Source organism: Cydia pomonella, chromosome 2 (assembly GCF_033807575.1).
Source record: "Cydia pomonella isolate Wapato2018A chromosome 2, ilCydPomo1, whole genome shotgun sequence".
Classification (NCBI taxonomy): Eukaryota; Metazoa; Arthropoda; class Insecta; order Lepidoptera; family Tortricidae; genus Cydia; species Cydia pomonella.
In genome coordinates this window covers 27,664,353-27,678,906 of record NC_084704.1, presented here as the reverse complement: position 1 = coordinate 27,678,906, position 14,554 = coordinate 27,664,353, and the positions used below count along the sequence as shown (strand labels likewise).

Here is a 14,554-nt window from a genome sequence, read left to right as displayed (position 1 = left end):
GATCCGGTTATCATTTAGTTTTAAGTTGACAAATTTAAATTAATTTTTTTAGGGAGATAAATTAAGGCCATAGTAAGGACTAATACCAACTTCTTCCACTTGACTCCATCCAACGTCGGGCAGTTCGTATTGTTGGTGACCCCGATCTCACAGTCGGTTTGGAACCTCTCAGTCTTAGGAGAGACGTTGGCTCTGTGCCTGTTCTACCGTCTGTACAATGGGGAATTTTCTGAAGAACTTTTTGAGTTGGTGCTACCGTCGCGTTTTTATCACCGCACCAAAGAAACAAAGTTCATCCTCACTTTCTCGACACGTGGCAAACCAAGAACAAGCGAGCATCTCGCTCGTTTTTGCCCAGAATGTGCAAGTTGTGGAATGAGCTACCTTCTGAGGTGTTTCCCTTGCGCTATGACATGGGGCTCTTCGAGAAGCAGGTATTTAGGGTTCTCAAAGGTTGGCAACGCATAAGTGGCTCCTTCGATGTTGCTTATGTCCATGGGCTGCGATGACTGCTTCCCATCAGGCGGATTACAAAAAAAAGGACATAGGAATGGTTTTATATCAATAATCATCTTCCTATGCAGACGAAGTGTGTGGACAGAAGCTAGTGATTAATAAATCCTCTCTCTGCGGCCTTGACCACCGACAGCTTGGGGCTTGCCCCGCCGCTGGCGGCACGCTAGGTTAAGTTTTTGATACTATGTTTATAAGTATTTTATATTATTTTTATATCCATATTGTAAAAACCTAACATAATAAGAAAATAAATAAATATAAAAATAAAATGTTTTATTGCACACTAAACTAAAAATAAAATAAAAATGGTACAGAATTTAAAAAAAGTATATATTGGTAGGTAACAAAAGGTGAACCTATCGGTAAACAGGGATCTTATAAATCATAAATCATTTATTTGCTTGAAAAGGGTACAGTTATAGATGTTCACATTTGTTGTTGTCTCTTCCAGACAACCTTCAGATTGTGAAATGGTACTATCTGAAGGATCATGACTGTAGGTTTTGTAGGTCCCTTACCTATTCTATTGCCAAATCCACAGGGATTTGGAATTTATTGTAAATAAACCACTTGCTCCTATACACCGCTAATAGTTTTAGTATTTCATATTACTTTATGTTAAGTAGGTAACTAAATATCGCCCAATTAAATTTGTATCAAGCAGAAACATCAGTGAACGATGATATTGAGCTTAGAATAAATTCAAAAGTGGAAAAATGTACTGTCTTGGGTGAGACTTGAACTCATGACCTAGATCATGAGCCCTGTGCTCTTCCATCTGAGTCAAGACCTCAACCAAGTTAACCAACATTTATTCTAAGCTTTAATATCGCCCGTCGCATCACTGAGTTATTTTATTCAAAACTGTATATCTTGGCTGTGGATACCAAAATCAGAGTGTACAACACATAAATAATATTCTTCATATATAATATTTACGTTGTAACTACTGATGTCGACAAGCAGTCATTGTTCGAAACTATTATTGTTACAAATTGTATGTACTTACAGTAAAAGTAACAATCTAGCGTAGAAACTTTCATGGAGGGGTGCATAATAAATATGTAAACTACATTAGAACTTATTTACAGATTGCAGCTGTCACTAAGTTGTGCGATTTACGAGTCAGTCAATCGGTTACCATTCCATCGTCGATACGTTATTTCGGTGTCTACAAAAACAGCTCCATTTGCAAATTTATTAGCAGACGATTTTTCAGAAAATACCTACATTAACCTTTACCAAATCATTTACCATAAACCAAACTTGGTCGGGGCTTCAAAAACATCAATGTTTGGACAGATGAGTAAAATTCCGGGAACGGGAATAATAAAACAACATTTCAAATGTGTTCACGTGCTTCGATCGGAAAACTTCTTACTCACGTATTCGTACAGGCAAACTTTGCCGAGGGGCCTAACTAAATTTATCCGTGCGTCCCGACCATTAGCGACTTTCTGCCTTAAAGATCTGTTTCCTGGTTAAAAGTGAACTGACAAAAGACAGCAGTAAAACGTCCTGAATATAATACCACATATATTCAAAGTGAAAGTCAATATATTCTTTACTAAAATTGGCCTAGCAACAAGAACTTTTTAAGTGTAAAATTTATAAATATCATCATAATCTAAATATCAGAGCAATTTATGGATGCAGTTACATATTATTGTTCTTAAAAACATTGAATTATTATAGAAATGTCAAAATAATAATAAGAATTTCACAAAAGGATCGTCAAACACCAAAATTTCACCAAGCTTTCTAGAATAAAATCTAAATGTCAATAAAAACGGATTACCTTATATACATTGAAATTAGGGATTGCAATCCGGTCCGGCGGATCCGGTAATCCGGCCGGATCCGGCACTTTTCAGGAGTTACCGGATCCGGTAAAAATCACCGGATCCGGTAAAATAAAAAAAACGCCTAAATACAGCACGCGCTGTGCGTTTCAGATGAGGAAAAGGCAACGGATACGAGGTATGAAGTTGAACAGAACAAAAAACGTTTAAATTTATTAAGATAAAAATATATTTATTATGACGATGACTGGGAACAGAAGAGGATTTCTTCTTCTTTCATGTTGGTGGCACGATATGACGATTACATAAATACTGTAATAGAAGGAAAAATGAAAAGATGGAGATGCCATGGAAGGCATTTGTAATTTATGCTAAAGAGAAGGTTAACGTCGTGTCATAATGTTGTGATAGGAGATTAAAAGTAAACAAATGAGCAGGATTAAGTCGGTGGTACTCAACCGACTACAGTTGGGCTCATCAATATGTGTGAATGAAGAATATATGATAATATTGATAATCTTTAGTTTTCTCCGATATATGTATATATATGATAAAATATAGATTCTTTTCTATTCAAATTTAAGAGAGAATCTTTTGTCTTTACAATTTCATCCAATCTTATGCAATTTCCTTCATCTCCTGTACATGCTACTCTACGTCTAGCCAATTCTTTATTTGATCTATGTAACTTTTCTTAGGGAGTCCCTTTCCGCAATGGTTTTCAATCCTACATTCTATTATTTTTCGCATGAGATCATCGTGTCGTGTGTTGTTCCCTATAATTTGACCAATATACTTTTCCATAAATTAAAAAGGTACAATTTTTTTAAGACATACAGTCTACTACTTTTTCGGACAAAAAATTTAGAGCAAGATAATACTTGAGCGCATTTAATATCAAAATTGGTTAAAAGTAAAATATCTTCGTTAAAAGTAATAAATAATAGTAAGCGTAGGAGTTGAAAATAGAGTTCCGGTTACTCTTGTTTGCCGCGATATCTATTGTCGAGTAGCAGTACTGAGAGTTCCGCTACTCGATGCTAGATGTCGACTACGAAAATAATAAGCGTTTTGATAACAAAACTGATGTATGGAGTGAGCACTCTATGTACTTCTTATTTCTCTATGCTAGAATGGATGTCAACGTTAGAGTTTGTGAGGAAAGAGAAGAGTCGTGGAATGTATGGGGCCCAATACATTCCACGACTCTTCTCTTTCCGAACAGATTCTACAAAGAGTTCAATCAAAGAACAGTTACGAAAACTTGTCCTTTCAAGGAGCTCCAATTCCCACCCCACATCCCATCATCAGGCTTTGGAAACTAATCAAATTTATAATTGTAAACGAAAATTTGAGCACTTTTGAATGGTTAAATATAATAAATTACCGATTTCAAATTTTGTTTTTAATGTTATATTGACATTGTGACACTTTTTACTACCAAGTTCTATTTTATTGTTAAGAAGTTATTTATTAACTTCAAATTATAGATTTAGGAATACGTATTACGCAAAAAAGTAGAAAAATATGTCATTTAATTAACTTTTATATCTCTATACCAAACCGGATCCGGTTGGATCCGGCCGGATTGAAAACCAATCCGGTTTGCAATCCCTAATTGAAATATCAATTTCATCATGTTAACATAATATTATCTATTTTTTATTCAACAAGTAATATAATAAAAAACAGTAAAATTAGGCCTTAAAGTAAAAATTAAAAACTAAACTTTTAAATAAACTATAAATAGAAAATTTGCCCCAACTCGCCGTCTATTGGCAGCATGTCCAGAAGGCTGGCAGCATTGCCGTGTTGTATGGCAATGCTGATCCGCTGTGCTAGATATGACTCAGCCCTCTGGCCACGTGTCAAGTCCACTAACCTGCGGCTACATTTTTTGAAGACCCTGCAACTCTGGGGCCCTGGGGGTAAGGGCGCTTACCCCCAGGGCCCCAGAGTTGCTTAGTTGTTTTCAGTCACACTTAATCCCACGCTGATTTATTCATCATTCATGTAGTCTTGTATGCTATAAAGGCTTTAGAAATAAGCAAACTTTAGATATTAATTTGTATGTCTTACACAATTTTAAACGCATCTCTAAGTGAGTCTCTATGGTTCATTTTATATATTTTATACATTGGATGAAATAGCGTAGATATCTGTTATCAGAATTAACATCAAATAACTAAGAAGCTAAATGGACTAAAATATTCACGCCGATTGAAAATGAAACCTTTTCACCAATAAAACCATCAAACGCGATTACGAAACGTTTAGCGAAAACAGAGTCTCTTTAGGTGAATCTTAAAGTTGTAAAGACCGAAGTTCAATGAACATAGAATTTTAGGAAATTGCTCCATAAGTCTGTTTTATTCCCAATTTGACACAAGAATCCAACTAAACGAATGACAACCTCAAGCGCTCTTAACAGACTCATAATCTGCTTAAGTTGCGTCGACGAAGTTAATTATATAATTTAGCAGTCCAAATTTTACTTTCTTAAGGACGCCATAACAAAATAATATTTTATTTTTAATGAAATGTTACTCTAAGATTTAATTTACATTTTTAATTGTTACGAAGAGTACAAAAGCCACATAGACTAGACATAATTTATTTTCTTTAAGCAGCGTAGAATTTCTACGAAAATAATATTTATATTGCTTGCCCTCACCGTTAAGCCGAAATCAGGCAGCGATATACATGTCTGTAAGTGAATAACGAAAGAGAATCACTGGAGCAGAAACAGGTCAATGAAGATAAAAGGATATCTTAGACGTGTTCCTGAACCTATGGCTGAGACCGTTAAATTAACATGTCACAGGAGTCACAAAAGGAGGCTTGACTTTCTTCCTCTAGTCGCAAACTCGAAACATCGTAATGTAAGTAATAGAATTATGTTTTGTTTTTAAATCACTAAAAATACCAATATAAATGATAAAGACGATAATATGATTTCTTTGAAATTTAAGTAGGTACATACTATTTAATTTTATGTTACTACTGATAACAGTGTTGGCCGAACGTTAATTAGAATTGAAAATATTGAAAGTAAAACCGAAACGGACGGTTACAGTTTACGGTTCAATTTGTAATGGTTAATTTTGAATATTTTATATTATAAATTAACATTCAAATCAACACTGACTGATACTATGTGCTCAAACGAATAATAGGTTTTGAAGACCGAATTGTTATTATTTAAAAAAAAATTGTAAGTTGAGCTCTTTTATGAAGGTATTTAGTTATTCACGATTAATCTGAGAGGTAATTAGACAAGTTTACTAAATGAGGTGGCTCTATTGTTACAACTTAATTAGGCTCCATTATTGTTTTCACCTCCATCGTATTTCAAAGTCACACCAAAAAGGGAATTTCCTTGAAGATTTTACTTTAATAGAACACTACGATTGCTAAGAGCAGCTTCAATCCGTCATTAGGTGACTAATAACGGATTACATAGCAGAATACCTAAATCCGATTTACCAAAGGTTGATACAACTATAATGCTCGGATTCACCTAATCTTTAAACACCTAAGTATGAATTATTTAAGGATTGACAGGCGAGAAACTGCACACGACCGGGATTAGTGGCGACTAGTCGTGTTGGTGGCCAAGATACACTTTGAGCCAGAGGAGTAGGATCAATTAACCTAAACTGATAACACCTAATGAACTAAATACCTAATGTACGTTTTACCTGAGCGAAGAATACTTATGCACCTAAAGTCAGGCCCGATGTCAGGCCCGAGAAAGAATATTGTTCCGTTTCACCAAATATCAGCCCATTGTTTACAATATTTGAAATGTAAAAAAATGGTTCATATGCAAAAATATCAAACATTGAACATTTTTGGCAATTAGAGACAAAGTATTTTTTACATTTCAAATATTGTTAACGATGTGCTGATATTCCGTGAAAACAAATTATCAGGCCCGTTATCGGGAAGTGTGTATTGGCGCTTAAGGTTGATTCACCGAATGCAAGAAATACCTAAAGATCGTATACCTAATAAACGAATTACCCAAGCTTGATACATCGAATTAACGAACTATATAAACGAAAACTGAGCTAGATATACTTTACGAACGAAATACCGAATGGACTAAATATCTCAAATTGACTAAACTATTTGAGAAAAGTAGTATTTTTTATTACTTTTTCAAATATTTCTTATCGCGAAGCGAAGGTCACCGTTTCAGTTTAGGAAAAATGTTTAGTAATATGTCCCAATGTTTTCCTCCAGACGTCTTTCGACCGATTCTCGTGAAATGTGTTGACAGAAATGTAACTTGTGACTGGTATGCATAATTAAAATAGCAATTTCAAAATATTTATACGTAAACCGCTAACGAGTAATATTACACAAATAATCCACATATTATTTTATTTCAAATAGTTTTCTTATTAGGTATTCCCTTTTAGGGCCCAGTAACAGTGATAGTGCTATCTCATTTACTCCGATAAAAATAGACAGTGTGCGCTGATGCGTCGTGCTTTGGCTATTGACAGCCTCTTAAATATTAAAGATATGTTTTCAATGGTAATGACACTCGTTTCCCCTGTCACTATTTTGGGATGTATTCATATTTTAGGCCAAATCAAACTTACCCTTCGATATCAAAATTATATCTAATCGCCTGTGCGTCTCGCTCGCACCAATACATGTTACGAAGAAGTAAATACGAGCGAAATGTACTTATGCACGAATAATAACTAATTGCCATTATTTAGATATTATTTTGATGTCAAAGTATACGTTCTAATTGGCCTCCCAATAGTCTAAACTAAAGGAACCAAATAGCTAACCAAACTAGGCGGTATGTTGCCTATAAATTTTTATGGCTGTTTTATGTGTTCCACCCTCGGCATCGTATTGCTAAAACTATTGAACCGATTTTGGTGAATTATGTATGTAGGGTACATTTTTAACTAACTTCCAATGACGTTTTACGAGTATACGAAAAAATCCTTGGGTTAAATTATAATTGAGGTCAGAGCTTTACATGCCTGTTTTTTTTAATACTACGCCTGATGATATGCAGTCTCCGTAGACAATAATCTACGCCTGAAACTCCAGATGAGTTACATGCGCGTTACCAACCCTAACACTTCGCACCCTCGTTCTCTGTGAAGTTGTAATGGTGGTCCCACACTGACTGGTATGTATGTATGTCACTTTATTGCACATAAACAGGTTAACATAAAAAAGACAAAACAAAATAAAATAAATGTTATTTACAAAATGTATGTATATAACGGCATATAACATTGTGCAACAGAGACAAAATAATAAAACACTATGAATAATATCATATTATCCCTGTCACACGATGATGTTGTATAGGTAACAGACATTATAGGGATTTAACAACGAAGTAACTATTCTGTTGTTATATCACAATATCTTTAGCCTATATTTATTGTGAAATTCTAATACGACACTATGATTACATTTTCTGTGATACCTACTATTTTTTTTTTATGGTAGAGGAGGCAAACGAGCAGACGGATCACCTGATGGTAAGCGATTACCGCCGCCCATGGACACCTGCAACACCAGAGGGGTTGTAAGTGCGTTGCCGGCCTTTGAGATGGGAGTACGCTCTTTTCTTGAAGGTTTGAAGGTCGTATCGGTCCGGAAATACCGCAGGCGACAGTTCATTCCACAGTTTAGCTGTGCGAGGCAGAAAGTTCCTGGAAAAACGCACAGTTGAGGACTGCCAACCATCTAAGTGATGAGGATGGAAATGTTGTCGCGTAGGGCGATGGCGAAAAGAAGCGGCAGGGATTAATCCGAACAATTCCTCGGAGCACTCCCCGTTGTACATGCGATAGAAAATGCAGAGCGAGGCCACATCTCTACGCAGCGCCAAGGAGTCAAGCCGATCCGAAATACACTGGCAGTCGACAATTCGAGTCGCTCTTCGTTGGATGCGGTCCAGAGGGAGAAGCTGGTACTGGGGTGCCCCTGCCCATAGATGAGAACAGTATTCCATGTGCGGGCGCACCTGCGCCTTATAAAGCTGTAGGCGTTGGGCCGGTGTGAAATACTGTCTCGATCTGTTGAGCACACCGAGCTTTTTTGAGGCTAATTTAGCCTTACCCTCTATAGATGGCCGCGGAACTGGACTTCACTCGAGATGTCGACGCCAAGGATTCCGATACCGGGTGTGGCAGTCAGGGGAGTGCTCTCAAAACGAGGTGCTCTCAAGACTATTTATGGCAGTGGTACAAATATGATTGTTTCATATCGAAGTAGCACAAGGTTGGGTACATATTTATTCTATAATTGACGCCCAATAAGACTGACCCATCCACGTTTAAAATAGGTACTTAGTTTTGTATTAATTTCAACACACTTTGTCCGAGTTCAAAAAGCGTCCACTTTACGATTTCAAACAGTGGCAATTAAATTAGAAATCATTTTCCAACAACAAATGCCGCACGCGTGGGATTCTCGACAGTGGACAGTTCCCGCCCACCTCGTGCTAGTTCAAAGTTTCCCTGTTAAGGGACCGGTAATAAAATTACGCGCAATTTATTCCCCGGGCTGGCCATTTGGCGCACCCGCGCTGCCTTTCAAAGTGATTCCAGTTAAATCTTCCCGCGCTAGAAATAGAAGCCCTGGAAGAAACTTAGACGACTTGACGACGTGTGACCTGATTCTTGAAGAATCTTGATTTCGGGATCGGTTGTTGCGACGTAGGTAGATAATAAGTGTTATAGCCTTATAGCTCACTTTGTATAGAAAAGCTCCTTACCCGACTGAATATGAAGAAAGGCAATTTTTTTTTTATACCACGACGGTGGCAAACAATCATATGGCCCGCCTAATGGTAAGCATTCACCGCAGCCTATGGACGCCTTTTTTTATACCACGACGGTGGCAAACAAGCATACGGCCCGCCTGATGGTAAGCAGTCACCGTAGCCTGCAACTCCAGAGGTGTTACATGCGCGTCGCCGACCCTTTAAAAACCTGTACACTCCTTTTTTGAAGAACCCCATACTGTAGACCCTCGGGAAAACCTCGGAAGGGAGCTCATTCCACAGCCGGAGCGTCTGAGGAGGAAATTCCTCTTGAACCGCACAATACGAGACCATTTAGGTTCTAAGGTGTGAGGATGAACACCCTGCCGACGGTGAGTGGTGCGGTGATAGAAAGTGGCCGTTGGCATCATGTCAAACAATTCCTCAGAGCACAGCCCATTGTACAACTAAACCTAACAATATACTTAAGTATCATTTGCATGTAAGTACTTACAGCGAGCTGCAAATGTGCAAATTATATATTAAATCAATTCATAAAGTGGTCATGCAATTTTGCAGCTTGGTGTACAATATGTGGTGCGAGTTCCTACATAATTTTGTCTGTTTTAAGTATTTTTGCATGCTCGGCGAATGTTTTTGTATAAGATTCAGTTTGATTTGCCTCAGCTGTGGGCTGTGGGAGTCATAACTATATAGACGATAGACTTAGTTAGGATCGACAGTAGTAGATATTTTTTTAACTTGTCAAAGATTGAGGACAAGTTGAACCAACAACCAGCCACGTACAAAAATGTATGCTATAAGTAATTTATTAGTATATTTTTTATGTTATCAAGTCGGTTCGATAAGTAGATACTTATCTATACGAAATATAAGATTTAATACTTCTTTCTCACTTAGCAATTTACTTTTCGAAGCGAATAAGCGATAGCGTGTTTGCTACGTCATGCTTTGATAAGAATCATTTAGATTCAACACAAAATAAGTCGTAAAAAATCAAATGAATGAAGTAATCACTTCCAGTTGGCAACGATTAGGTTACTAGAACGGGTAGCTGTCTGCATATTGTGTACAAAGCGGTGTCGCAGTCGATTTTAAACCAAATTTAAATTTCATGCGACAGTATTGAGGCCATGAAACACTTTTAGGTTTCGTACCAAAAAGGGGAGTCCAAGCGTTTGTCAAGAGAATTTTCTTAAGAGCACGTATCGAATTGAAATTAATATAAAATTCTCAGGTCTTTCCCTCAAAGCTGACAACAAAAATTAACTTCTAAGCCAATACAACTAAAATATACGTATGTTCATGTCGCATATTTCACACAAAAATATCTACTAACTTCTCGTTTACCCATCTATTTCCACCACGAAATTTGACAAGAAGTATTTTCTTATATAGTAGAAGAAAAAAAAAGTTAGAAGTGTTTCAATGTGAAAATGCGCTTCAGCGGTATTGACTGTACTGTAGGTACTTGTATGTTTATACTATATTTCTAGACATTGTACATATAATTGTTTGTAATTAATCAATTTTCTTTGACGAAATTTCATATAAATAAATCTAAATCTAACCACAGCATTACGAGTAAATAACGTTTCCATACCTTCATAATACCAGAAATCAATATGGTATTAAAATGTATGTGCTTTCACAATAACAATTCATTACTATAAATAAAACGAAGGAAATGTTGAAAACATTGTGGTTTTTAGGTGGTTTAAAATTTAATATTAGTTAACATTAAATAAACCTCTGAATTAACCACATGCGAAAAAATACAGCCATGAGTATTTATGTCCATTGCACTTTTTTATTTTTTAGTATAGCTGATGAATGTTAACCACCTCAATTGAAAAATTGTGGAACATTATTATAAAATTGGTATATTTCCTGTTATATTTGTACTCGTCACGACGTCGTCGACAACTTTCAATTTGCAATCACAGTACCTATCTAAGAAGTCCATGGCCATAAAATAATATATTGAATGCAATTTATATTTACAATTTTGTTTTTCATATTCCATTAAAAATAAATCAAGACAAAAATAAAGGCAAAAGGTTTTTAATAACCATAGAAAGCCGCATACGTACCGGTAAAATAAAAATCATAACTCTCCTTTTCGTTACCTTAGTCGGGTAAAAGTAAAATTAAATTATATTTCATTTGATAAAATAGTGCAATTTGGAATTCGTTTCACCGCTCAAGCAAAACGACAACTTCTAGAAAATATTTCAATAGTTAGTTACTTGTGTACTTACCGTTTTTTTTTTTGTTTTTTTTTTTTTTTTTTTTCAATCATGGTTTCTTTTTTTTTTTCTCATGCAACCAAATTATATGTATAGAACTAAATATTTCATATGACCAAAAATTCTCGAAATTTTAATAAGCACCTAAATTAGCTTAACGAGCTATATCGTTAATTACAAGGCCAAAGTTACAATAAGAGAGCGACAATGATATTATTAAAGTAGATTTTTAATATTTTAATTTAATAAGTACATATATTAATTGCAAAATGTGCAATATAGCTAAAGTGCAACATTTGTTTTTAAGAAATTATCTCTTTTATGTTAAATAAATATTTTATTTTACGAAAATTCTTTTAATTGGTATACAGTAAATCGACTGAATTTTGTACGATTACACCAAAAAATTGTCCTCCATCCATCGATGAAAAATGTTTTATTTGTTAATAATACAGGGTTCAATTGTAAAGGTTGGAGTCTTCTAGTAAGTATAAAATACCTGTGACAGAATTAAATAATAAACTATAATATAAAGAATATAATTATCTTTACTCAAATAACACAAATATCCATTTGCTGTTACGATTTGATGTATATCAACCACATCTATACCCACTCGTTTGATTGTTTTCGATTTTTGAATAATTATAAGAATTAGGAGGTTTTAAAAAAAAAAAATGGAATTCGTTCGCTTCTAAATTTAAAAATCGAAAAAATCAAGCAGCGGGCACAGATGAAAATACATCAGGGGGTTGTCGTTGAGATTCAAGATGGCGAAGACGTCTCGAGAATATTTTTTTGTGTTTTGCTCATTTATGTTGTTCAAAGTGTAATATTGATAGCTTATTATGCAGTGAACTATCGTGGAAGTGTGCAGTTAATGAAAAACTAATCTTGAAACGCGTTTAACCATGTTTTAATCAACATCCGGCAATCCATCGTGGCTTTTAGTAAAGTCCAGCTATCTCTTTACTAAAAGCAACTACTGAACAACGTCATGCTCTACGAGCACACTTAAAACTTGCAACGAAACTTGACATTGGCAAAATCATCATAGATTTGATGGAAGCCATATTTTAAAAGAAGAAGAAGAAAATACATCAAATTGTGTGAAAATGTTTTCCATTATGTCAATATCCAGAGGAAAATGAAGACTACCTTTGTATCGAAAAGTGATCGTCCCCTTTCCACTTAAATATTGTCTTCCATTGTTCCAATCTTGTTTCACGCAGCGTCCGTCTCACGTGACTAAAGCCATTTCTAAGTGAACCTCTAAGCTGCATTCTATTCGTTTTCACAAAGAACCCGGTGTAATTACATTTCTTGAAGTAATTACTATTTTCTTTGTCGAAGTATTTCTTGCTACTTGTTTCAACCTCTTCGCTGTACAACTCTTTGATGGGTTTCTTTCATTTGCGTGTACTTTCGTCTTAATTTTGTTAATAAAAGTTTTCTCTTTGGAGCCAAGTTATAAGTAATTTGTACAATCCAACTTATTAGATTACTAATAAATATGTGACATACCGATATATAATAAAACAGGATAATTACCCAAACAAATTATAAAAACCGTTTTTTTTTATAAAAAAAAAAACACGCATACTGTTTTTTTTTTTTTTTTTTTATTTATTACGAGCATTGGCAACTAGGCCATCAGCTCAAGCATGAAATACAAAAGTAACATAAGTACTTATAACTAATTCACATAAAAATGAGACACGAATCTAATAGTTACATGAGATATTTACAATATTTACAAACTACCTATAGTATGAGTAACAAATTGATAGATTACAGGATATAATTGTGGATATTTCATAAGGCCCTGTACTGAATTTGGCAGAACTTGCAAACCAGTATCCATACACATAGCAACAAACAATAACCTTTGTAAATTAAATGAAGGACAATGGAAAAAAATATGTTCAAGATCACATACATCAAAATTACAATGTGCACAAACAGCAGAATCACTTAGCTCTAATCTAAAAAAATGTGCGGGAAAACGAGCGTGACCAATGCGCAATCTACATATAGTTGTAATAAATGCCCTTTCTACATATTTTCTTTGGTATTCAAACCACGACTTGGAGCTGGGTGCCGGGACTATTTCTGCAAGCCATTTCCCTTTGACTTCTTTGGATTTAGACCATGAGTTATTCCAACGTCTAATCATAAGTTCTTTAACAAAAGGTACTAAATCGGATTGAGGTACTTTTAAATCACAAACTTGTATATCTTCTGTAGATTTGGCAAGCTTGTCTACTAGTTCGTTGCCAAAAATTCCTGAATGTCCCGGAACCCAGCAAAATTCAACAGTAATATTTCTATTCAACAAAGAACTTAAACAACTTCTCAACTTATAAATTAAATAATTTACAGATGCACTTACACATTTACTTTTAAGCGCTTGTAAAGCGCTCATCGAATCAGATAGAATCAAAAACTTATTTTTAGTTATATAATAATTACGAATATGTTCTAAAGCATAAATTATGCCTAATACTTCAGCCGAAAATACTGAAAAATAACTACTACATTCAAAAACTTTTCCTATGTTCAAAAAAGAGTCAAAAAATGCAAAACTGGTCCTATCTTTAGTTTTAGAGCCGTCAGTATATAACTTAACAAAATCAGTCTTATCATCAAGAAACTCCAAAAAGTCATATTTCGATTCAAATTTGACCAGTTCAACAACCACGTCTCGCATAATATCATTGTAATCATGTTCAAAACAGGGAAGCAAATTAGACCAATACACTATATCTTGAAATTCAAAGTTTAAATAAGTTATAACATCACTTATGGAAGAAGAATTAGGAAACGGTATTAAATTATAATTTGGAATATTGATATTATTTAAGTATCTATAAATTACTTCGTTACCACGACTAACTAATTTAAGAACATACTTGTCAGTGATGTAACATCTGCGTACAAATAAAGGAACAATGCCAGCCTCTATTTCCAGAGAATTAATTGGAGATGACATCATAGCCCCCGTAATAATTCGTAGGGCCCTATTTTGGATAATATCTAGTTTCCTTAAAAGATGGGTATTCGCATCAGCAAAAAACATACAACCATAGTCAAAATGACTTCTAATTGTCGCGATATATATTGTTTTAAGGACCTTAGGGTCTGCACCCCATTTTACTCCAGTTAACGACTTCAATATGTTTACACCCAGTTCAGCTCTTTTAGAAATTGAA

General features: G+C 35.0%; 2 protein-coding genes across 3 annotated transcripts in view; one reads left to right on the top strand and one right to left on the bottom strand.

Annotated features, from left to right (window-relative positions):
- Window positions 1-14,554, top strand: part of LOC133534805 (uncharacterized) — a 99,699-nt gene that overhangs the window by 27,277 nt on the left and 57,868 nt on the right. The window lies entirely within an intron of this gene.
- On the bottom strand, window positions 12,938-14,261 carry LOC133534790 (uncharacterized). The gene has a single exon (XM_061874067.1). It carries the CDS (start codon window positions 14,050-14,052, stop codon window positions 13,096-13,098), a length of 957 nt encoding a protein of 318 aa, XP_061730051.1. The 5' UTR covers window positions 14,053-14,261; the 3' UTR covers window positions 12,938-13,095.